Source organism: Actinia tenebrosa, unplaced genomic scaffold, assembly GCF_029948245.1.
Source record: "Actinia tenebrosa isolate PJP-AT-01 unplaced genomic scaffold, QUT_ActTen_1.0 PGA_scaffold2__45_contigs__length_23673736, whole genome shotgun sequence".
Classification (NCBI taxonomy): Eukaryota; Metazoa; Cnidaria; class Anthozoa; order Actiniaria; family Actiniidae; genus Actinia; species Actinia tenebrosa.
The window spans coordinates 19691927-19718196 of record NW_028292579.1 but is presented as its reverse complement, the minus strand read 5'-3'; the positions used below and the strand labels follow the sequence as shown (position 1 = coordinate 19718196).

General features: G+C 38.1%; 1 protein-coding gene and 1 pseudogene across 1 annotated transcript; one reads left to right on the top strand and one right to left on the bottom strand.

Moving 5' to 3' along the window:
- The first annotated feature begins 452 nt into the window (after nucleotides 1-452).
- LOC116287675 (uncharacterized) lies at nucleotides 453-24759 on the top strand. Its single transcript, XM_089033546.1, has 9 exons — nucleotides 453-786; nucleotides 920-1021; nucleotides 13871-14164; nucleotides 14782-14873; nucleotides 15516-15991; nucleotides 16421-16541; nucleotides 16776-16847; nucleotides 22995-23022; nucleotides 23346-24759. The coding sequence occupies exons 1-8, from the start codon at nucleotides 606-608 to the stop codon at nucleotides 23019-23021; spliced, it is 1365 nt and encodes a 454-aa protein (XP_088889672.1). The 5' UTR covers nucleotides 453-605; the 3' UTR covers nucleotide 23022; nucleotides 23346-24759.
- Nucleotides 2660-6850, bottom strand: LOC148909527 (uncharacterized; annotated as a pseudogene).
- Nucleotides 24760-26270: the final 1511 nt, after the last annotated feature.

Sequence of the window (26270 nt, the reverse complement as noted above, 5' to 3'; positions counted from 1 at the left end):
TAATAATAATAATAATAATAATAATAATGAAAAAAAGATAATAATAAATAATAATAATAATAATGACTTTTTAATTGAATAAAATAAGAAGACAAATAGGGATATAAATATAGAAAGAAACAATAATAATAATAATAACAACAATAGTAATAATAATTATTATCATTATTGATTATTCAAAATTTGAATTGACAAGTGGCAATGCGACAGATAAAATCTACCTATAATAACTGAACAATAGTTTTTGCTTACGCTTTTAAAATCTAACTTTTGTATGTCAACAACAACCTAGAAAACCATATCGGGTATTTACCTGCTACTGACAGTAGTTCTGAATCATTGCGCACGTGACTGACATGATGGCACGTGACATCAACTGTCCAATCATGTTACGCCATTGAATGTCAACAAACTTATTTTTACTTCATTTATGATATAATTTTTCAAAGCAATAGCCAAATAAGGCTAGATCTTGGTTCTGTACTTATCGACTTTGTTGTTTGCACATGCATGTTTGAGTTAGTGCATACCGGAGTACGCTTCAAACATCTAAGCTGTGTTACGTTTACAAATTATAATATTTCGCTTTATTTCCGGGCGAATAAATGGCAAGTGTAAACAAAGATTTGCAAACTGGGCTTAGTGAGGAAATCCTTGATAAAGAAACGTTTGTAAGTCAGTTAGAAAGCTCGTCTAGTGTGGAAGAAGACAAATCATCCGGGATTTCAACCTGGGAAGGAAAACAAGAAATCTTTGGCAAAGGGAAACCAAATCAGTGCAATACAGGTAACACTTTTAGTGGTCACAATATAATGCTATAATGCTATAATTGATTTTCTCCTCTTTTGAGCTCACTTTTCACTTAAAATAAAGCTTATTTCTCGATCATCGTAAGGAAGTATTTTTGAACAATTGCCAGCACATTCGTCTAGTGTTGAAGAAGACAAATCATCCGGGATTTCAACCTGGGAAGGAAAACAAGAAACCTTTGGCAAAGGGAAACCAAATCAGTGCAAAACAGGTAACACTCTTAGTCGTCACAATATAATGCTTTTGATTTTCTCCTCTTTTGAGCTCACTTTTCACTTAAAATAAAGCTTATTTCTCGATCATAGTAAGGAAGTATTTTTGAACAATTGCCAGCACATTCCTAAACGCGTTGATCATCAGGAACTAATGTAAAAAGCAATTTAATTAATAGTAGAAGGATTTGAAAGAACATTCTTCAAAGTCTTAATTATAAGATTTAGGTTTCGTTTCATATCCAAGTAGACAAGAAGAATATGTTCGTACATATGGTTACGGTTTTGTATAGCTTTGTGTATACTGTAAATTGTAAATTGTTACGTCTTTGTGCTAGTAAAATATCTATTGGAAAAAAATAAATAAATAAATAAATAAGATAAATGACAAATAAAAATATATGGTTACGGTTAAGTTGTCAAAGGTCGAACAACTTCCTTTGATATTTTCGATTATATTTCTCACTAAATGTCTTCATAAAATACTGATATGTTGTCCAAGCTCTTACTTCGGATCATAATCATTTTTTTTTTCTTCAAAACACTCTGACCGAACAATGATTTTTTCATCAGCTCCAAGTTAATAATTTTGAAATAAATTTGTAATGATAATTTGCTAGTTCCGATTGAGTGCTTGACAGTATCATAGTTTGACAATTCTGATTAAATTAAAAACAAGCAATATATTTGAGTTAAATTTATGTGAACAAACGTTTTCAAAATATTTTTGTTCAGCTTTTACCTTCTAACTAGACCCTGGTTCCAGGATAAGCTGGGAAACCTGTAGGACCTGGTTTCAACATGCATGGAGTATCTGGTAAACCACAGTTATCCTAGTAAAAAAGACGCTAGGACGGGTGCATGCGGGGTCGTGGGGAGTGGAGGGATGATGGGGTCTTAACCTGGCATTTTTTGCCAGAGGTAGAGTGTGTGTAGACTGTTTGTTTTAAACCATAGGATCACTAGAACAACAAATATATTCACAGGACCGGAAGTTAGGTATTACTTCTAGATGAAATATGGGTCTGTGCAGAAATGCTGTTGTTTTGACATGGATCCGAACAATGATAAAGTAAAAATAATTTTTTTATTAAAGCTTCAAAGAGCTCAAAGTAGTGAAAATCATTTTGGATAAAAAGTGTATGCCAAAAATTAAAGGTATGGATAAAAATCAGTCCAAATTCCAGTTCCGTCATGTCCATTCCATTCCTAATTAAGTCGTGCCTGTGGTCACGCGCTTTGCAAAGAGTGTCTCACACGGGAATTTTCTAACTCGTGATTTGTGAATCGAAATTCTTTACTTAAGACGGTAAAAATCAAAGATTTTCCTCACAGTTGCTTTAATTTTAAAGATTTTTATGTTCACAGATATTTCTAAACCCGAATGACCTATTCTTAAAGGTTAACTAGCTAGAAGTTGAATGACTTAAGGCAGGGCTGTCAACCCCCGAGATATTCAAATCTGGAGAATTGATAGGGAAGGGACATGACGTCACAGCGCGTCAAAAAGCGCGCGAAAAGACACCTTTCGCTTTGTAACATTTTATGTGATTGGTTTATTTCTGACCAATCAGATTTTCGCTTACATTACAATGGCCTGCTTGCAAGAACAGTTTATGAGGAACGTTTTGATTTTGTTAGCGATCTAAAACAACGCAAACAACATAAGATAATTGGAATTTTATGGTTGTGAAAGTCGAGTCTCACAAGAAATGGTCAGCTTCGGGGATTATCCGGGAGATTTGAGACTCTAATCTGGAGACCGGGAGATACAGTCCAAAATCTGGAGACTCCCGGCTTATCCGGGAGAGTTGACAGCCCTGCTTAAGGGTCAAGAAGATAGGCGAAATATATTCGTTTATTTAAATTATTCTTATTACTTCATATTCAAAAACAAAATATTAAAAGGCCGAATAAACTTCTCTGTACTTTAAGTTTATTCGTAGTAGTCTTTGGAGCCAAAACATTTCATGTAACTTGACAATCAGCTTGAGGAATCTGCAAAAATAGTACGAAAGTCGAATGAAATACGCTCGGTTTGTTTAGATCAAGAAGGCATAATTCTTTATCCTTGGCTTGTTTTTGAAGCGCTGTTTTCCTTCATTAGCACTGATCTTCGGTTACCGAGAATACTGCTTTCAGTAGTTGAACCAAGCATGTGTAGTTCGTAAAAATAAGCTACGGGCCATTTAGTCTAAAGTGTTGCGTGACGACACTGAAAGCGGCTGTGGAGGAGACTACGGGCCATTATATTAATATTTCTTGGAAATCCTTGTACCTTTTTTTTTTTTTACAAAGAAATTAGAATTTCTAATCCGACTCAGTCTTGAATAACAGCAGTCAGCAAAATAGAGCATGCGTAGAATTTAATTGTGTCACGTGATAATCTAGCTCCGCCCCCTCCTAATCACTTCGCAAAATATTGACATTGATTAACAGCAAACACAGTGCTAATTAGTCAGCACATAGACGGTAAACCTATAGCAGAAACCCGCAAAGGTCTTCTGGGTAATAGTTTACGCCATTTAAATCCATGTATGGGTACTATTGCGCAACTTTGCCATTTTGTCGCGGAGAAAAAAAAGACAAAAAAAAACAAAGGCATTTTATAGCTGGTATACCACAGGTATCCCAGCAATAATGATAATTTTAATGATGACGCGTTGTGACGGTTTAATTAATAGATTTCAAGCCAACTGTTTGTGTTTACTTTTGTACGCTACTACTAACGTCATTTTGTTGACTCGTACTATAGATTAGGCAGTTTATGCACCAAATAAAAAAATGTGGTTGGTATAAAATAACACGAAAAAGCATATTCTATTCAGCTTCATTTGATATCTTTCGTGGTACTCTTCAAATGTTGGAAAAACTTGTAAGTGTCATCCCTGAAATAAGATTCTACCTCACCAGCTCGATACCCTTCGGGATCACGTGAGATTGAGCATGTGACCAAGATCCATGAGCGGATTGAGATCCATGTTGGATAGGCGGTTGGTGTGGCGCTCGTCGAAAATACGTTCCATTATAGCACTTACAAGTGCCGAGTCAAGATTTAGAGCAAAGAACAACTATTATCAAGCCGTTTTGGCAAAGGATAAGGCTGCGCTTATGATGTACGGCAGAGAGGGGCGGGGGAGGGCAGGTTAAATTAAGGGGGAATCGGAAACATTTTGGTAGGAAAAAGGGGGGTATGGGCTAATTTTTGTCAGAAAAATGGGGGAATGCACAATTTTTGGAAGAAGCTACAAGCCTTGCTTAGGGGGGTCGTTTTTTTTTTTTTTTTTTTTTTTTGCATGACTTTAAAGGGGGCCTTAAGAATTATTCTGGACATTTCAAATTTACACCTGGCCCCCCTCCCCCTTCTTTCTGGACAAAATACGTGTGGTTTTCGTTACTCTTGGTCAAGGTACTTCGTATCTCTCTCCACGCGCTCATGTTTTCTGTCAACATTTCGCGAGAAAACTTCAAAGAAGAGTCAAATATAATTTTTCGCAAAGCCTTCACGTCTTCCAATGCATCGTGAAAAGGGAGTGGTTCGTTGAAAAGTTGTTGGTAAATGGATGATTGGCTCGATTTGGGCATTGAGCCGTCTGCCAATTGTTTGGATTGTAAGAGTTTTTTTATCATCGGGAGAGTATCAGCGCCCGGGGGGGGGGGGGGGGGTACTACCACCCCAACTTGGGTAGGGGTGTGCCGCCATGACCTCAAAACCCTGACCCTATCCCAGACCTAAAATTTTGATTTTACATACCCTACCCCAGACTAAAACTAAGAATTATACACCCTATCCCAGACTAAAAGAAGGAAAATATGGTTTTACAATCGATTGCAATTAATATTTACTAACATTTTTATTGTTTTTGTGTCGGCAGAAAGCGTAGCCTGTTCGCCAGACAAAAACGACCAAATCGTTAACCCAATGTCAGACTAAAATGATACCCTATCCCAGACAAAGTGTCAAAAAATGATACCCTACCCCGGACCCAAAAGCCGAAAAATCATACCCTATAGGGCGGCACATACCCGTATAGCAAATATAGGGGAGTACCCCCCCCCCCCGGGTATCAGCGAAGGAAACGTTTACAGTGGACAGTTTTGCAGAGAGCTGATTTTTACCTTGGCGAAGAAGAGTTGGAGCATCAAAAACTTGTGAATTGTGACCAATCAATACTGTGTAAATGTCTTTTTCGCTTTGCTCAATTCGTTTGTTTGTGACAGTTTGCATTTTCTTTGAGCAGAGTTCGACGACCATTGACTGATCGGACACTCAATCCATTCACTCTTGTAGCATGGATATCTACATCCCTTGATGGCAGTATATAATTGTTGAAACAATGCAAACTTGATTGATCAATCGCTGAAAGTTGACAAATTTCTGCTTTTTTCCCACGTGTTGGTTTCAATGTCATAAACAATAAAGTTATAAATCTTGTTTTTGTCATAAGAAAATTTTGTAGGAATTGGCCTGTTAGTAAACTCAGGAATAGAGCTTTCAAATTCTTTTAACTGTTCAATTGATATTTTTATGATATGAATATCGAATGCTTGTATCTGTGCTCTTGAAGTGTTGGGATCAAGGTTAACGCCTATATTGCTTTGGTAAGTGTTGCCTTCATTAGCTTCTTTCCTTACATCCAAATGTAGCCTCTGTTTATATAGCTGAGATCTTCTGTGTTTGAAATTGAGACTAGATTTTCTAACCTTGTCTTGATTGGTTTTCCTGTCCATTTTGTCACTGTGACTGATACAGTGTTTTCCAGGTTCAATATTTAGTCTATCGAGTGTTTGGCTGACATACTGGTATCCAAGGTTCACTTGTGCGATACCACAGTCCACTCTAAAGTCATTACTATCACTCCCACCATAATATCTTATTTTGGGAGTTTTGGTTCCAATAACACTGTTCAGTGACTCATTGCGTTGAGAATTTGCAGCTGATGATAACTTTGCTATGACTAGATCAGTACAATATTCATCAAATATTTTTTCTATGGCTGCTCTCAGATCTTTTCCATAAAGATCTTTTCCATAAAGATCTTTGCCAAATGGGAGATCAGAGAGTTTGTAATTAGGGTCTTTTTTTGCACCGCACCACATCTCATTGCAACTTTCGTGATTTCCAAAGGCATGAGGTACTATACTTTGAATAGACTTTTTTAAATTTGTAGGATTTCCTTTATTTTGAGACACTGCGTAACTAAAACATCTTACCAAGTAGTTGATCACTTTTTGAGACAGGGTGGAAGAATTTAGAAATTTGCCACGCTTGCTCAGATTAATTAATCTAGTTGCAAGAGACCTTTTTGCAAGTATTGAGTCTGTCCATTTCGACAGGGTATGGCACTTTTTTTCTAATGTGGGCAGCAGTAGTTGAGTCTTCGTCACCAGTATAAATAGAGAGTTTCACTTTTGAATCCAAACTTTGAGTAAAGAGGTGTACAGCTGCTGTAGGCTCCATTGCCTTTGACGATGCAAAGTAATTCACGCGCCAATCATGTTTCTTTTTGCTTTTTTACCATTTTTTGTTGCGTATGAGCAATATCTGCAGGTTTTTGATCTAGTGGTGTAGTCTAATATCTTACCATTTGTTAGGCTCATAACCGCTGCCTGACCTGTTGAAGAATTGTGCCCCTTGCCTCTCTTTTGCCAGCCCATATCAAATGAGCATTTTATACTGATACACCCTTCTGAATCTTCATTTTCACCATTTCTATATAGCAATAGTTCTCTCATCTAGCATGGACGTTTTACAACTTCTTTCTGCTACTTATTCGCAAGCATTACCTATCTCTCTTTTCTCTACTTTTGAAAGTTATTTAATTCATAGGAGGGATATTCATTGTAGAAAGTAAATTGTTCAAGTGAGTGTTTCCAATTCCAGAATGGAGACAGCCAAGGACAGCTCTTGAATTGATATCATGACAAACAGGACCTCTTTGTCCACTTCTGTGTTCAGCAGATGTATTAACCTCATTCTCTTTACCACACACCGCACAGATGACTGAAAATACAGATGCCAATCCATTTTTTCTCTCCATTTATGTTGCACAATGACAAATTTTCTATGGATAAAATTTAAAATGTTTTGTTATTTAGTTAAACTCATCGTTAATAATGAGCTTGGCGTTAGGTGCATATTCGGTGGGATGGGCGGAGCCAGGCACAAATTAGCGGTAACCATGGTAACCCTGTCACCACCCACCAAACACCTGTCACATTGACCGCGATCAGTCAATGGAATACTTACCTCTACTTACCTGTACCAGTGGTAGGGATGGCGGGCGGGAAAATTAAACTCGTGTTGTAGCGTAATAGTGTCGTATAGGGAGTGCTAGCGATAGCGATGGCGAGTAAAGGTTCGCGTGGTTGGCATTAAGCTAGCGTGATGACGTGTGTAGCGTCTTATCGTATTTCGTAATGATAGCTATGATCCATATCTCAGATAGGCCACAGAGTTCGACTAGAATAGATTGCGACATGTTATAAACAACTTGCTAGCTGAGTCGATCAACGATAGCGTGAGGTAATAAATGCGTTGACAGCGGAAGATAGCGGTATGCGTCGGGACAACGTTACTGCGAGATGTCATTGACCTCGAGTCTAACTTTGCCTAAATTACATTTAACCACATATATTAACAAGGTCTGAACAAGGTGTTGTAAACATAAACACAAAATAGCAAAGTACAAACATTTTATTATTATGATAAAATAAAAACAAAATTAATGCAGTTTTCACCTGTTTTTTATTTATTGACTAAAGTCCCCCTTGCAGTATTTTTGTTTGTTTGTTTGTTCAAATCCTGATTGCTGTTTTTTTGTTTGTTTGTTTTAATCCTAATTGTTATTATAAAGTAATATATACATTCCCATTTCATTGGCAAAGCAAAAGACCCTAATATAGGAGCAGGCGTAGCTCAGTTGGTTAGTGCGCGACCTTCAGAGCTAGAGGTCCACGGTTCGATCCTTAGGATCTCAACGTCTGTTTCGACTTCTCTCTAATCCGTGTAGCTTCAGCTTTAAATACTCTTAAAAAAGAGCACTGATGGAGAGAGGCCACTAGCTCAACAGTATAGAATTTTGAGTTTTCCCGCCGCTTCACGTCGTGTGCATGTTGTCATTTGTAGTGTTAGTGTAATGTGATCATCAGCTTCATGTGTTATGTTCTCGTGCAGTGTGTTCATCAATTGGTAAGTTCTTTGCCATTGCTTGCTTGCAGTATTGTACCATCGTAATGTAATGCTCTTTGTTTTAGGATCTTACTGTGTATCGGATACCTGTGAAACCTTTTGATGAATAAATCAAATTCAGTACATATGAAGTTGAGACGTGTGTGTTTAACCCTACACATAAATAGCATAATAAAGATTTTATATAAATAGGAATTCATTACAAATATAACAAAGTCACATATAATTATTAGTTTTATAGCCACAAAGCTTTAGAGTGCAAATAATATACCCGTGAAATAGATAGCTAGCTAACTAATTACTAACTTTGTGCTATTGGTTGCCTAAGTCTAATTAGTCAAAGAAATAGGCGAGCTGTGACGGGTAAACTAGTGCACGTGTGCTACTCAAGGGCGCGCATTTTGAAATATTTTTAAACACACTTACAAAAACTGACCCAATATTTCATCGTACATGCTTTACCTTCGTATAATTTCACATGTTCGCATTTGCATATCTATTCATTTGTGCAAGGGCGCTAGGGCAAAAATTGGTGGTTTTTTAGCCGTTAGACTCCATTATATTGGTGTTTTTTTAGCCGTTAGAAACTGTTTAAACTGTTACTCATCTGTTCTGTTATGTGCTGGCTTGATTTATTCCGTTTTCCCGTCTATATACGCCAAAAATACTGCTGTATCGTATGTAACGAACTACTGTATCCTATACCTGCCTCGTGACCGCTTACGTAAGCGTACGCGTCGGTTAATAAGTTAATAAGTTAATCCAAATCCCCTAAATAACCAAGAATGTTCATTTCACTTATTAACCGACGCGTACGCTTACGTAAACGGTCACGAGGCAGGTATAGGATCATACAGTAGTTCGTTACATACGATTGGACCGTCGGTCACAGCAGTATTTTTGGCGTATATAGACGGGAAAACTGAATAAATCAAGCCAGCACATAACAGAACAGATGAGTAACAGTTTAAACAGTTTCTAACGGCTAAAAAAACACCAATATAATGGAGTCTAACGGCTAAAAAACCACCAATTTTTGCCCTAGCGCCCTTGATTTGTGTATTGAGTTGTTACTCTAGTAAACGCCCGTGCCCTTGTCATGCCTCACTGAATTCCTATGTCTTGTTTAATTAAGCGCTAACTATCTCCTCTTTCTTCCTAACTATTTCACGGGTATATTATTTGCACTCTATTGCCAAAAAGATATAATTAGTTAAATGTTATTGTGTATGACAGGTTTTATTTGTATAGGTAAGATGATTTCGAGTTCAATTTGGAATTAATTTGCACGAGATTGTTTTTCAAAAAATCCGTAATTGCATGAGAACTCCAAAGTTTACGCGATCATTGAGAAATAACACTTCTTTCGCTCGGTGTGGTTATTTTTTGAAGCCATTAATCATTAAACATTTGCAAGTAAATAGCTGTTTCTTATTGGCTCATGACAAGCAATCTTCCAACATCTCACGTGATCCCGAAGGGTATCGAGTTGGTAATAGGATTTTTGCAATAGATTGACACGTGATTGTTACTGGATGGCAAAAAAATTGGACCTCCTTTATTTAAAGATTACTAATGCTGGATTACTAATGTCGCATCCAAAACCTTTTCAAAAATACTTTTCCTTATAAGATAGATACGAAGCATGCAATTTAAAGTTCTTTGCCATCCAGCAGAGCCTTCCCTAAGGGACCTTGAGCTGAATTGATTCGTTAGTAAAGTCATATATCAGCACGTGACTGCTTGTTGCAAAATGCCAAGACTTACCTGGAAGTTGAAGTATTGGAATTCTACCGAGCCAGGGAGATGCTGAGGGATTACGTGCACTTCCCTATATCGCCCTTCCTATTGCAATAATGGATATCTTAGTCATTCGCCATTTTTTGAAACATGGGTTTTGGTCACATGCTATATCTCACGTAATCCCTCAGTATTTCCATTGTGCTAGGTAGAATAGGACATTTGCACGATGGCGCCATTGACCTCTACTACCAGACTCCCTTGCACACTTTCTTTTGTTCAGTGAATTAGCACCAATTGTCTTACTATACTCATGAGGGAATACAAATTTAACTAATAAAGAAAATTCGCGAAGTATCTTGGTAGTAGGAGTCAAATGACGCCATCATGCAAACGTCCTATTCCATTCAAACTTCAATTTCCAGGTAAGTCTTGTTTAATTTGAGAATTCTACATTCAAACATATTTTATGTGTTTGCAACTAAATCTGGAGTTGTAAACAAAATGACGTCACAACTTGTGCTAATGTTTTTTGAATTTCTAGAGGAATACGTTGTTGAAACAAATTTAACCGTGATATTCTTATTAATGCCAATAAACTTAACATTTTCAACATTACATTTTTTTCGTGTCATATACACTTAAAACTTTACTCAAGATTTCGTTTAAAACATCCAATGATACAGTAACATATCGATCAGTAGTGCGGAAGGAAACAAGCTAAAGCGTGTCATTGCTCGTGCCCAGGCTCCGCCGGCACGAGTCTTAAAATGCAACGCGTATAGTTTTTTTTTATTGTTCTTCGTCCAAGTCGAGAGGCTTAGTCTCCCACACCTTCTCAAAGATCCAGGCTGCACAGGCTAGAAGTTTTCCATCCGGCAAGTTGACTCGTTATTCTCAGCTCTTGAACTTGACAGTATGGATATTCTTACAGCCTATATTTATACAACCAACAAAAAAAATCAAAAAACATGAGGTACATAGCAATATTTATTTTTAAATTCTACTTGATTAAAGAAGCAAAATGAATAATTTGCTACTCTCATTCCAGGGTTTACCATTCAAAACCTTATGATCTAATTTTAATTTTTTTTCAAAAAAATGACGATTCATTAAAAAATATCGATAAATTATAAAATTATAAAATATAAAGCAATTATGAGAGAGGTCTTGAGCGAATATTAGCCTGTATTTACGCTTTAAATGAAGCATTTTGATTTTAAAGCGAGCCGTGCGAATGTGCATATTTCGCACAACAACCTAACCACGCTAAAATCCGGACCGGAACTGGAATTGGATGTTCCAGATTGAGTTATTCGATGACTTTGATGAGTTTGGCATAAACGCTCTGCCTCAAACAGCTTTCAACACTGTCGTTCGAAATTTTGCAACTTATTTTTACTTCTGCTTTAGATTCTTAGAGACTGTAGAGACTCTTAGATCGAGACACTAGCAAACCGTCCCAACCAGGGTCTGGTTTATCATATATCATATACTTCGAGACATCACGAAATACTTTATCAGTAGTTTTGGAAGCTCAACCAACTAAATACTCCATGCATGTTGAAACCAGGTCCTTCAGTCCCCCTTCCAGGTATCCCACAAAATAATACAAGCTGAATTAAAGGCTCATTCTAGTCTTATGTCTTGCCTCATTATTAAGCAAGGATCCTGAAGGGCGTCCTAATCACATCCAAGTCCAAAAGAACAAATCTAAATCCCATTTTTCTCTTGTTTGTGAATCCCAGTCCCAATGTGCAAAATTCCATTTCCCAGCTCTAAGGGAGTGTTCATTATTAATTGCTTATGAATATCCCAGCTCCCATTTTAAGGATAACTCAGCAACCACTATACTTGTACAGGGCACGACTTAACCCTGAAGTCAGGGTCTAGTTCCAGATAGAGTGCAAACAATATAACCGTAAAACTTTAGTACTTTAGTACCTTTACTTGTACAGGGCACGACTTAACCCTGAAGTCAGGGTCTATAGTTCCAGATAGAGTGCAAACAATATAACCGTAAAACTCTAGTAATACTAAATAGCACATGCAAATTCCATTGTTTTCAAGACCCTGGGCTCAGGGTGCGCTGGGATACCTGGTAAAGATAGGCCTGGTTATGAAATATAGGCATAACATCGAAATATGTGATGTGATTGCTGGAAAGGTTGCGCATCTAGAGAAGTAATGTTAGACATTCACACTTTTGGGGTCTCTGTGTTGTGATTTAATTTGCTGATGTTTTTGATGAAATAAATAAGTGGGCATTTTGAATTGAGTCGATCAGCAATGCACAGTAAAACTATGCAGAATTTATTTGTGAACACTTTCTCAGAAAGAAAAATCATAACAAACCTTACTTATCAAAGTCATCGAACAACTCAATCTGGAACTCCAATTCTATTTCCGGTCCTGATTTTGGTATACATAATTAGGTATCATTAATGTGCACATTCGCACGAAAATTGTATAGCTCGCTTTAAAATCAAAATGCTTCATTTAAAACGCAAATACAGGCTAATATTTGCTCAAGACCTCTCTCATAACTGATTTAAATTTTATAATTTTATAATTTATCGATATTTTTAATGAATCACCATCTTTTTGAAGAAAAAATAAAGGAGACCATAACGCTACGAACGGTAAAGTTTAAACCCTGGAATATGCGTAGCAAGTTATTTATTTATTTATTTTGCTTAAAATAAATATTGCTATGTACCTCATGTTCATTTGTGAGTAGACTTTGAAGCCAAAACAGTTAATATAGATACATAAATACAGGCCATAAGAATATCTATATTGTCAAGTTCAAGAGAATAACGAGTCACGCCGAATGAATTTTTTAATACCATCGCTTATCTTGAAACCCTGTTCTCCTTATCGATCTTCGCTTGTTCGTGCAGAAAATACTGCTCGAGTAGATGATTCATGAAGAGTTAACCAAAACAAGCTATTGCTCATGAAGTTCATTGAAAATTCTTAGAAATAATCCTTCGAAATCATCGCTATCTTCTCGGCTTGAAATCCTTCTTTACAAAATTGATAAATTAATATTTCTAGTTCGGCTGTCTCGAATGAAACAGCAGTCAACGAAATGCGTATGCGTAGACACAAACTTCTGCCACGTGATCTGCTAGCTCCGCCCACTCATAATCACTTGACAACATAGTGACATTGATTGACATCTGGTACTTGACAATTGAATGGACTATAGACGGGAACCCTATAGCAGATACCCGCAAAGGTATCTTGGGTAAGTTCCAGAAGACCCTGGGTACTACTATTGCGCAACTTGTTCAATTTGCGGAGCAGGAATCAGAAAAAAAACCCAAGGCATTTTATAGCTGGTATACCACAGGTATCCTGCAATTAGCACTATTTTGTACTATTTAGTGTTTCACGGACTAGTTGTTTGCACTCTAGTTGCCACTATTGTATTCTAAAATTCTAAAAATTGTTTATCGAAAATGAAATTGTCTTTTTTCATGCTTTCTTATTTATCATCGAGCCAGCCCGTACCGCTCGGAACGAGTTACATGATTGGATTAAAAAACAATAGACTGGTCATCCAAACAATAGCACTAAACCTAACCTTACAAAAGCGGTACTGTACTTAGGGAGCAATGAAAATCCAGCTTTCGAGCGGTTTACTCTTATCATCTAGTAACTTAAATTTATCTGCGCGAAAATATTTATTCGCATAGTTTGTGATCATCGAATGAAAGTTTTCACTTTCAAAATGTTCATACATGAAAATAATAAGGAAATGAGTATTTTCAGCAACACTTGCTTTGGTTCATTGTGCACCATGAGTATCACGTGATGGTACGGTTCAACATCAAACGCAAAACAATAGCTTTGTCCTATGGACTTTCCAAATCATTCCGCTCCATTAACTATGTCTTTACTCTTCCAGGTGAGAACACACGGTCGTCTGCTGGCCTGGTAAATACACGTCTGACGGAGGATGATGCCACAGAATTATGTAAACCTATTGGCCGTGACTGGCAGTCCTTAGGTAGAGAATTGAAGTTTCCCAAAACTACCCTGGATGATATTTCAGATGACAAAAGCAACCATACTAACAAAGACAAAGCCCATGCTTTGCTTATCAAGTTCATTCAACAACATGGAAGTGATGCAACCAAAGGCTGTCTGGCTAAAGCATTGATCAAAATAGACAGGCGAGATATTGCTGAAAACCTCATAGGTATGATGATAGATGATATTCTTTTCGTTCTTTCGTTCTTCCATTCGTTCTTTTAATTGTTCTTTCATATGGTTCAGCATTTATTCGTTTGTGCGTTCCTTCGTTCACTCGCTAAACCTTTTTCTTCCTCCCTCCCTCCCTTTCTCCCTTCCTTCCCATCGTTGACAGTTTGACAAAAGACAAAACTAAAATATATAATAATAAATACATCAACTAATAAAAAAAATCTAAGTATTGCATAAATAACAATTTTTACATCTCTCTGAGATGAGATTATCAATATCTATTTTCCTTACTTTTCTCTTATAATGAGTTGAATTGGAATTCTTCATATCCCTTGGCAACTTAGCCCACACAACCGGCCCGATATATCTTAAACTATGCTTTCCACTTGTGATAGTATTAAACCTAGGAATTGTAAAATCGTCTGAATTTCTAAGCCCATAATTATGAACAGTATTTAAACTTTAATATCCGATATATAGGTAGGACACAATTTGTTTTTAACTTTGTACATTAGTATTGCAATATGTATTCATACGTGCACTAATTCTTTGATTTTTCCCTTGCTTGCAATTTATCTATTCATTAACGAATCATTAATATCTAATATCGAGGCAATGAGCATTTTACGAGTAAAACATCGCACGAACAGATGTTCTTTTTAAAAGAGGAAAGAAGCTTTAAAATCCCTGAAGAAAATGGCCAAGTAAGTTAAGTATAAAGTAATCTTCTTCATCCCTATGCACAACAGCCTCAACCACCATCATCATCACTATGCATAACAGCCACAACCACCATCATCATCGCTAGGCACAACAACCACAACCACCATCATCATCACTAGGCACAACAACCACAACCACCATCATCATCACTAGGCACAACAACCACAACCACTATTACCACTATTACCACTATCACTACCACTACCACTATTACCACTATTACCACTATCACTACCACTACAGCTACCACTACCGCTACCACTATTACCACCACCGCTACCACTGCCGCCACCACTGCCGCCACCACTGCCGCCACCACTGCCGCCACCACTGCCGCCACCACTGCCGCCACCACTGCCGCCACCACTGCCGCCACCACTGCCGCCACCACTGCCGCCACCACTACCACTACCGCTACCAGTTTATTATCATCATCATGTTCATTCCTACGACCAACATCACGAGCTATGTCACTGTCACCACCCCCACCATCATCACTATCACTATACCCTTCCTATTCAGCAGCTGTTGTTAATGTCAAGAAAAATATATGATTGATATAATTGTTGGCTTAAGGCGATTATGATTGACCCAAACCTGATTGAGGATCCCCTTGCATGCAGGATGTAAGATTCTGTCGGAACATCCAGAATGGCAAGTTGTACCTTGTAAGGGAGCTGACTGGGACGGAATACGAAGAATCTTGCAAGGCATTAAAGCAAGAGGACGCTATTGCCGATTCCACCCTAAATTCCCTTGATGTCCACGATATCGCGGAGGAAGAAAGACAGAAAAAGGAAAACCAAAAGTTTAAAGAGGCCCAAGACAAGATAACGAAACTCCTAAAAAGGTTTCAAGAGCTAACCAACCGCATTCAAAACCAGAAGAGAAATGTCTTGTCACAGTTACATGAAGAAAAGACATCACTTGCAGAAATGCAGATGCTAGGTACAGGTTTGCTCCAGTTAACTGGCATTGTCTCACATTTGAAGGACCAAATCCCTCTTCAGGCGCAGATGTACAGCTTTTCTCTCGGGCTGTGTGCGATACTCAAAGACTTGGAGGAGAGAGTGAAGGTGCTGAGAGGAATGGCTCCCAGGTAAATAAATAGGGGATAAATATTCAGTACTAGAGACCTCTCACTCATCACCAGCGGGTAAAAACATTTTAATAAAAGCTGCACTTTTCTGCTTCGTCATCCAAAAAACGTTTACTGCAATTCGCATTTTATGATAGTAATAATTTAAAAAATGCTTGCTGTGTTGTGTGCAGTTATAAGAAAGCTCTTGGGGCTTGGCTCGATAAAACTCAATAACACTTTATACATGGGTCTTTAAATTTTACAAAACTGTATAAAATAAAAATAAATAAAAAAAAGTTAAGATCAGTGTGGAAAAGCAATCTGCAGCGCGTCGTGTTTCTCCTAACAATTCTCTCGTATTCTGCCGCGTGTTTCATAACTGCACACAGCTCGCATGCGGTTTCGATTTCTTATTTTCTTCAATAAATCACTGGCTTTTTTCTTTAGCGGCGAAACTCAAAGATTTGAGAAAGTGCTAAACCAATGTCGAAACCTGACAAAGCAAGTGCAAATGAATGAAAACCGTTTTTTAAAACGCTCTCAAGAGGATACTCTTGAAGGTCAACTGGTAAGTTAGCCCTTAGAGATTTAGTCCAGCTAATAATGCAAACGACAAAATGTACTGGTCGTTTGAAATTCCACTTTATCTCAAATTATAAAATGCCGTTATAAATCTTGCATTCTAATTGGTCTGTGCATTCAGAGTGTATGCAGGCAGATGGAAGGCTGCTCAGCGCGCAGGAAGCTTCCCTTTCTTCAGTAGCAGCCTTTCGCGTGTATAACTGATATTGATTCTCTTTAGCGTCCTCGGATTAGTGCCCGCCCTCTGCTCCCCAAGCAAGAACGAGTGGGTATCCGGTATCCTGGAGTTAGGGTGAGTGACACTTGTAATAATGTATACTTGTCACGCAACATTAGGCTCTATTATGTAACAAATGTAATATGACTCTCTCTCCCCTCTCTCTACACACATTGTATCAAGTTAAGCACCAGAATAAGTATGCCGAATTAATCATCATTAAAGCAAGCAATCATAATCAAAGCCTCCACTAAATATCATGACATGGTGTCAGAAGTAAAGCACTAAACACACAAGACACTGGAAGGTCAGTAATATTAAGAAATAAGCGTTTTTTCGGCAAGAAACACATCAAGCATGGCGACAGGGTTCACGCCCCCTGTCATGAACTGGCAAGCTGGAGCCGATATCACCGACGAATTTGCTAGATTTAAACAATATTGCCAATTAATATTCACCGGTCCGTTCTCAAGGAAATCAGATGTAGAAAAATCCTCATATATATTACTTTGGATAGGCCGTCAAGGCGTAGATATATACAACAGTTTCACGTGGGCCGACGACGATGACAAAACAAAGCCCGACTTTATTTGGTCCAAATTCGAAAAGCATCTTGCACCTAAAACTAACTTTAGATTAGAAAGATATCAGCTACAACATCTAAAACAAAATAACGATGAGAGCACTGATGATTTCATGACTAGGTGCAGGAATCATGCAAATAAATACAAGTTTAGAGATCAACAGGAGTTAGAAGAACGCCTGATTGAACAATTGATTATAGGCACTAAGCATGTTAAAGCTCAAGAGCGAATACTAGAGCACGGAAACGACTTAACGCTTGACAAAGCAATCGAATACGCCAGAACTTACGAAGCAACGATGGCGCATGTAGCACAGCTATCCAACAAACCGCTTGACAACCAAAGCGTGCACGCCATAGGAAAATCCGGAACCGGGAACATGAGAAAATGTGGGAACTGCGGAAACACTCATGAATACCGAAAATGTCCCGCATATGGCGATACATGCAATTACTGCTCAAGAGCTAACCACTGGAGTAAAATGTGCCGCCAAAAGAACAGGTCCACACAACAGCCCACAAACCAACATACGACACAAGACAAAAAACCATCATATCAAGACAGCACACAAGACGCACGTCACAAAAACAAGCGCGTCCATGAGATGATGAACACAAATGATTTACATGAACATTTTGACTCATTGAATTTTGAATCAATAAGTGTCGATAACGTCAATACTAAACCCAGAGATGAAATATACGCAACACTAGGCGTTCAATTGGCCAACATGCGAAACGCACAAGCTGCAAACTTGAAGGCCAAGGTAGACACAGGAGCACAAGCCAACATCCTACCAATCCGACTTTTCAAACAGATGTTTCCGGAGGAAATTGGTCCAGACGGAAACCCTCTACCTAAAGCCCTAAAGCCATCAGCAACAAAGCTCACAGCATACGGCGGATCAGAAATCGGTCAACTAGGCATATATGATATAGAATGCACACACAATAAATTGCAAACCAAAGCACCTTTCTACATCACCAACGCGCCAGGCCGTGCAATCATAGGCTTGCCAACAGCACTAGATTTAAGGCTAATTACACTGAACTGTTCTGTGGAAACACAGGATGATGCCAAACAACCACACGACCAAAGTCATACAAACCACGCTACGAGCCAGAAGATAGAAAGTAAAGCACAGCTATTATCCAAATACCCCACCTGCTTCGACGGCATCGGAAAATTCCAAGGCGAATACCATATCACGCTGAACCCCAACATAGCCCCTGTGATTCACCCACCAAGAAGAGTACCAATCAGCCTTAAGGATGATATCAAGCTAGAGCTAGACGAGATGATGGAACAAGGAATAATCACAAAGGTCCGAGAAGGTGAACCAACCGCATGGGTCAACAGCCTAGTCTATAGACGCAAACCCAACGGTAGAATAAGAATATGTCTGGATCCTAAAGATCTTAATGCCGCCATTCAACGTGACCACCACGTTACGCCAACACTAGAAGAAATTCTTCCCAAACTCAGCGGAGCCAAGCATTTTTCAATTCTAGATGCCAAAAGCGGATACTGGAACGTCGTCCTCGACAAAGAATCAAGTTACCTCACAACTTTCAACTCCCCGTTTGGCAGGTATCGGTTTCTGAGAATGCCATTCGGCCTCCGTATGTCACAAGACGTATTCCAATCCAAAATCGACCAGACCTTCGAAGGCTGTAAGGGAGTCATTGGAATCGTGGACGACATAGTAGTCTATGGCCAAACAGAAGAAGAACATGACCAAAACTTGCACAGCATGATCCAAAGATGTGAGAAGACTGGGTTAAAGCTCAATCCAGACAAATGTCACATAAAGCAAGATAAGATCAAATTCTATGGCATCATCTGTAGCGAAGCTGGAATACAGCCCGACCCTGCAAAGGTGTCCGCCCTGAAGCAGATGAAACAGCCAGGAGACCGCCGAGATCTTCAAACCTTCCTAGGACTAGCAACCTACATGAGTCCTTTCATACCCAACTTAAGCACACTTACAGCACCTTTAAGAGGTCTACTCAAAGATAACCAAGTCTTCACTTGGAACGCCAACTACCAAGCAGCATTTGAGCAAGTAAAGAAGTCAATCACTGATACAACCACCCTAACATATTTCGACGATAGAAAGGAAGTAACCCTACAAGTTGATGCCTCGACCAAGGGTCTTGGAGCATCCTTACTCCAAGATGGCAAACCAGTCGCTTTTGCAAGCAAGTCGCTAACTGAAACCGAAGCAAGATACGCTAACATCGAAAGGGAACTTCTAGCAGTAGTATACGGTTGTGAGAGATTTCATACTTATCTATTCGGGCGACCATTCACAGTGTTTACCGACCAAAAACCTCTAGAAAGTATTCACCTCAAGCATCTGATATCTGCACCACCCAGATTACAGAGAATGCTACTAAGATTGCAGCCATACGACCTGAAAATCAAGTACATACCCGGCAAAGACATGTTGATAGCAGATGCACTCTCGCGTCTATCACCAGAAGATCACCATCCCATTGGAAACATGGAAGTCCAAGTACATGAGGTGTACTCTCAATTTAGCAAGACCATGATTGAGAAGATTCGTGAAAACACCAGCGCAGACTAAGAATTAGCCACCCTCAAGCAAGTCATCTACGAAGGCTGGCCATCAACCATCAAAGAAATCTCAAAGAGTCTAAAGCCTTACTGGTCATTCAGAGACGAATTAGGAATAGATGACGGAATACTAACGAAAGGTCAAAGAATCATCATTCCCGTAACGCTTCAAAATGACATTCTACAAAAGCTTCACGCAGCACACCAAGGAGCTGAAAAGACAAAGCTCAGAGCCAGAACTTCTGTGTACTGGAAGAACCTTAACAACGATATTGATAAGATTACCCAATCATGCCCCATTTGCCAACAACATCAGGCATCTAATACCAGACAACCGTTGCTGCCAACTGAGATACCTCCTCGGCCGTGGCACACCATAGGAACTGATCTGTTCCACTTACACGACTCTGAATACCTTCTGATCTCTGACTTTTACTCCAAATACCCATTCGTCAGGAAGATACCCAAAGGGCAGAGTAATAGCAGAACTGTCATTAATGCGATGAAGCAAATCTTCAGCGAGCAGGGAATCCCAAAAATAGTCCGCTCAGATAACGGCCCTCAGTACGACAGTGTAGCATTCCAAGAATTTGCCAACGAATATGATTTCCACCACGTAACCAGTTCTCCACACTACCTACAAGGAAATGGATTCATAGAAAATCAAGTTAAAACAGTCAAAGGTGTTCTCATGAAGACACTCGAGAAACGACAGGATCCCAGTATGGCACTGCTTTGTCTACGCACCACACCCATTGACAATAAACTCCCATCGCCGTATGAGTTACTTTTCGGAAGAAAGTTACAAGATAACCTACCCCGCACCATCAACAGGAGTGCCAACAGTGATCAAATAACCGACCGGTTAAGGGAGAAACAAGAAATCCAAAGGTTCTACCACGATCGTAATGTCAGACCTCTACCCGAGCTAGCAAGAGGTACCAACATCACCATTCAGAATCCCTCGACCAAGAAGTGGGAGCCTGCAGTCGTCAAGGAAAAGCTTGAAGCACCACGCTCATACTTAGTGACGTCACAAACTGGAAGTGAGCTTCGACGCAACAGGTGTCACATCAGAGAAGCACCCCCAGCGGCAGAGCAACCTACCAGTGAATATCAAGAACTAACAGAGACCAGAGGCAATGCAGAACCTCTGGAAAACAACGGAAGCCACGCACCTGGGACCACAGTTACCCGAAGTGGAAGAATCGTAAGACCGCCCAACAGATACGTTTAAAGACAAAAAAAGACAACAAAAAAAAAAAAAAGAAAAAAAAAAAAAAAATTGACACTTGCAAGCATGAGCAAGTAGTATTACTGTTATTACATATGATATTTTTTTTCTATTAAGATAATTTTTAGCGTTTCATAAAATTAGTTTTTTTTTTTTCCTTAATGGAAAGGGGGATGTAATAATGTATACTTGTCACGCAACATTAGGCTCTATTATGTAACAAATGTAATATGACTCTCTCTCCCCTCTCTCTACACACATTGTATCAAGTTAAGCACCAGAATAAGTATGCCGAATTAATCATCATTAAAGCAAGCAATCATAATCAAAGCCTCCACTAAATATCATGACAACACTTATTGAACTTTTATATATAAACCAGTAGCTATTTTAATATCCTCAGGGGAGGAGGGTGTATATATAACCAGTAGCTATTATAATATCCTCAGGGGAGGAGGGTGTATATATAACCAGTAGCTATTATAATATCCTCAGGGGAGGAGGGTGAGTGACATTTATTAAACCTGCATATTAAACCAGTACTTCACTTCACTCATCAATTAAGACGCCTAGGTACTTAACATAGTCTTTATGTTCAAGGAAGCAGATTCTCTGTTGTCCAGCATCATAAATTTCAATCGTAATTCTATTATCAATATTTGGGTTCGATGAATGGAAAATAACAAAATTCGATTTGCTAGAGTACAAACACTAAAAGTGTGCAACACTTTGCACTATTTAGTAGTAAATAGTGCTAATTAAACAATAGAAAACAATAGAATTAGATTAATTTAGAAGTATTTAGTGGTATTTATGTTACACACTCATAGTGTTTGTACTCTGATAATTAGAGTTAGTTTATTAGCGATTAGCCACTCTTGGACCTTAACAAGTTCATTGTTTATTGGAATTCAAGAATTTTAGGGCATTTGTTTGCATGTAAAATGTTTGTGTCATCAGCAAACAAGTGAAATTTAAGAACAGTAGAGCAGTTAGATATATCATTTATATATATACAGCAAGAATAAAAGTGGGCCTAAAATAGACCTTTGTGGGACACCACAACTGGTTTTCTTATGGATATAGAGCATTTTATTATGCTGCTCTTTATTTATGGAATTCTCTGCCTCATGATATCAAGACTGCTGGCTCAGTTTCCAGTTTTAAGTCCTTAATTAAGACTTACCTTTTTAAGAAAGCGTTTGCTTAAGTATAATTCAATATATATATTTTATATATATTTAATATATATATATATATTTAAAAAACTCATTAATAATTCATGAAGGAAACACAATAGAAATCATGACCATGAAGGAGGTTTTATATCTGATATAGATTCGTCTTCATTTGCATAAACTTTAACTTGGATTATCTCTATCAAACTTGGTTCATTTCGTAAAGAATTCGGTACAGTATGAGAACATACATCAGGAGTTTTTTAAGCCGTTTAATAAACTCGCAGATCGTGTTTTATCGGGTCTAAAACCACTCGGCTACGCCTCGTGTTTTACACCCGATAAAACACTCCTGCTCGTTTATTAAACAGTACATATATGTATTAGTTTTTTTATTTTTTTATTTTTTTAGAAATTAATTATTATGGGATATTATTTTAACTTAATGTAAATTTATACTTGAATAAACTATTTTTAAATATACTTATAAGATAGGTATTTATTTATTTCAATACGTTAGTGATACATAATTGTAAATTTTCATTCATTTATTCATTTATTTTTTATTATAATTGTTAAGCACTATTGGTTTTTTATGGAAATAGGGATATATAAATAAATAAAGTTATTATTATTATTATTTCAGATTGTCAGACACAAGAGAGCCAATTGAGGTAGTTTGTGATCTATTCGAGAGATAAGTGTAAAAAGACTGCAGAAGTAAATAGTTTATTATCCAAGTTGGAGTGAATTTGATTAATGATATCCAAAATAGCATGATGTGTGGCACTATGACTTTTCCTAAAACCATATTGATTACTGGATAGTAGAACAAATTTTTGATAAAATTTGGTAGCCTAGTATCAAACAGTCTATTAAAAATTGATAGCAAAGATATTGGACAGTAATTACCAGGCTCTGTATCATCATCATCTTTATAGATGGGAATTAGTTTAGCAATTTTAAGTTTAGCAGGATATCTTCCTTGTTTGTACAGATAAATTCATTAACTTTACCAAGTGTTCACTAATAACATACCGCGATGCTGGCAAGAAGGTAGGTATTAAGTTGATTTCATTGTCTTCTATTATTGTAACGGGGGTAAAGAAGAAAGATTCAGACTGGGGAACATTATCGGCAAGTTTTTTACCTATTGTTGCGAAGAAACTATTCATGATGTTAGGTAATTTTGAAGGATTAGTTGTTACTTCATCATTAATAGATGGATCTTTAAGAGCCGATATTTGATATTTGCCCTCTTTGGCATGCAGTAAAGAATTAATTGTAGCCCAAGTTTTTCTTGTATTGTTTTGGTTTTTCTTGAAAAGGTTATAATAATATTGAATCTTACTTAATCAAATAAGAGATGTTAATCTATTTCTGTAGTAAACATATTTTCCCCTGTTACCATTGATGACTAGTTGGTTTTTGACTTTAATTGACTCACGAATGCCTTGAGTGATCCATAGCTTAGAAAAAGATATCTCATACTCATTAATGATTCATGAGTAAACCAGCCAATCAATGGGCTATTTTGGGTCACATGATGTTACTTGAAACCTGGTAAAGTCATGTAAAAGGACTGAATTCAGTCTGTAGTAACTGGAACAAAATTAATTCAGTCCTAGGACTGAATTAATATTGTTCCAGCTACTCCAAGTCGAATAATAATGAGCACGAGAAGTCATTTCAAAGCCTCCAATATTGGACTGGACGGGATTTCAAGTCCGCGCAATTAGTTACAGTCCGAGGCGGATCCCGTCCAGTCCTCGTTGTCGGCTTTGAAATATTACTTCAATCTACGTTTAGAAACAGCAGAGATTGGGGCAACTTTGTTAGCAATATTATTTATCACATACTGATCAACATTTTGCGCTGGTCGATCATGAGAGAACAGTATTTAGATCAATACTTGAAAGGTCTCTAAGAAAGTTCTTCTCTGCGTGCCTTCAAAAAAAACCTAATTTGCGTCCTGTGGGGTAGTTGAATTTTATGTTGCTGGAATTATGCCAAATTGAGAAAAGTGGTCGCTTATATCAGATACGACGTTACCGCTAAAAATATGGCGGTCTAATTGATTAATAAAAATAGATAGATCATGACTGTAATTACTCCTTTAATCCTTTCAAGGTGATGCAATGCTAAGACAAATAACTGAGTCTGTTAAAATTAGCAGAGAAGAAAAAGATAAAATAGTAAATAACATAACAGAATGGAACTTTATGAAGATCCCTAGAACAGTTATAATGTAAATTTTCTTTCTTCTTTTTCATTTAACAGCGCGCGAAAGTTTACAGCGCGCGCTCTCGTTCATCATGATTATAAACAGTATATCGCAACGTAATCATTCAGTTAGATTCAGTTAGGTTGATAAGGTCCTAATAAACGGACGAAACTAGTCCCTAAACTGCCATTGTGTTGTTGTTAGTGCGTGGCGGATTATAAAAATCACCATAGAGTGTGTATAGATATGAAGATAAGCAAGTCCTTCAATGTCTCGATTGAAAAATTATCAAGAAAAACACAACACTTTTAAAACCCTAATTGGCATTACACCTCAGGGAAGTATTTTATTTTTGTCGCACGCGTGGGGTGGAAGAACTTCCGATCAGTTTATAACCAAACCATTGTGGAATACTGAAAAACCTGATGCCTGGAGATTTGGTGATGGCTGACCGTGACTTCACAATTCAGGAAAGCCTCATGGTTCACAGAGCTGAACTTGCCATTCCAACCTTCACTAAAGCAAAGGATCAGCTAGACCCCATTGATGTTGAGCGTACCCGTGGCATTGCTAATGTCAGGATTCACGTAGAAAGAGTAATTGGGCTACTCATGCAGGAGGAAATATACAATTCTGTCAGCTGGTGTTTTGCCTATCGAATTCCTCCAAAGTGACCCCCAAGGGCGGATCCAGGGTTTTTTTGAAGGGGGGGGGGGGGGGGGGGGGGGGGGGTCTTGGGGGTAAATTTTGTGGGCAAAAGAATCCCAGTCGCCTTTTTACCACCCACAGGAAGCCCATTTGACCTCAGAAATGACAGGGGGTTGCGACCCCCCCGACCCTCCCCCTGGATCCGCCCTTGACCCCAATGGCTCCCAAGTTGCTAAGAAACCAATGATAGACAGAATCATAACAGTTACTGCTGCACTGACAAATCTATCTACAGGCATTGTACCATTTGATTGACCTTATATAAGATCCAGCGATCTCAGAGTTGTCACTCAGCAATTATTTATATAAATGTGTCTATCACTGGATGTTATTTCACTGTGTGTGAGGGAAATGTGAAATTGAATATATTAATTATAACAAAATGTTGATACTGTATATGTTTAATTGTTCCAAACAATATGTACATAAGAAGTACAAGTGGTAGGGAAAGGAGTAATTTCTCTGTCCATAATGCATTGCAACAGGTGTGGACGCATCTGATCAACAATAAAACTTTCATTAGACGGATTTTGCCCATAAAGAATACTTGTTGCAAAAACAATTGCGAACACACCACAGTCATTTCCATTTCGCTGTTGCTGAACTGGCACGCCTCAAATTCCCTTAAAGGATAGACTTTTTAAGTGCATAGCTAGTTCTAGTAGTTCGTGAGTAATTGGAGATGAAAAGCTGTCATAGACATTTACATAACCAGGGCGACTATGTACAGTACTAAAGCACACCCAGTGGTTATTATTTATACGAACTATTTGAATAAAAGGTCCAGTCATTATATCAAATTTTCTAACTGAACCTAAAGTAGGCCTTTGAAACCCTTGTATGCTGGTAGTTTTTTCCCTTAGAAGAATGTGTGATTCATGTATGACTACACAGTCCAGCCATTTATCTGGGGATGCTATAAGTCCATATTCATAAGGTCCCAACTTTCCTTCAGAACCATACTTGTCCATTGTTTGTGAGGGCATGTGA

Excerpts from the sequence above, each read along its gene's own strand:
- LOC116287675 (XM_089033546.1), top strand. The coding sequence starts at position 606 with ATGGCAAGTGTAAACAAAGATTTGCAAACTGGGCTTAGTGAGGAAATC. Across the intron at positions 1,022-13,870 it reads ACCAAATCAGTGCAAAACAG|GTGAGAACACACGGTCGTCT; the intron begins GTAACACTCTTA and ends TTACTCTTCCAG. Across the intron at positions 16,542-16,775 it reads ATACTCTTGAAGGTCAACTG|CGTCCTCGGATTAGTGCCCG; the intron begins GTAAGTTAGCCC and ends GATTCTCTTTAG.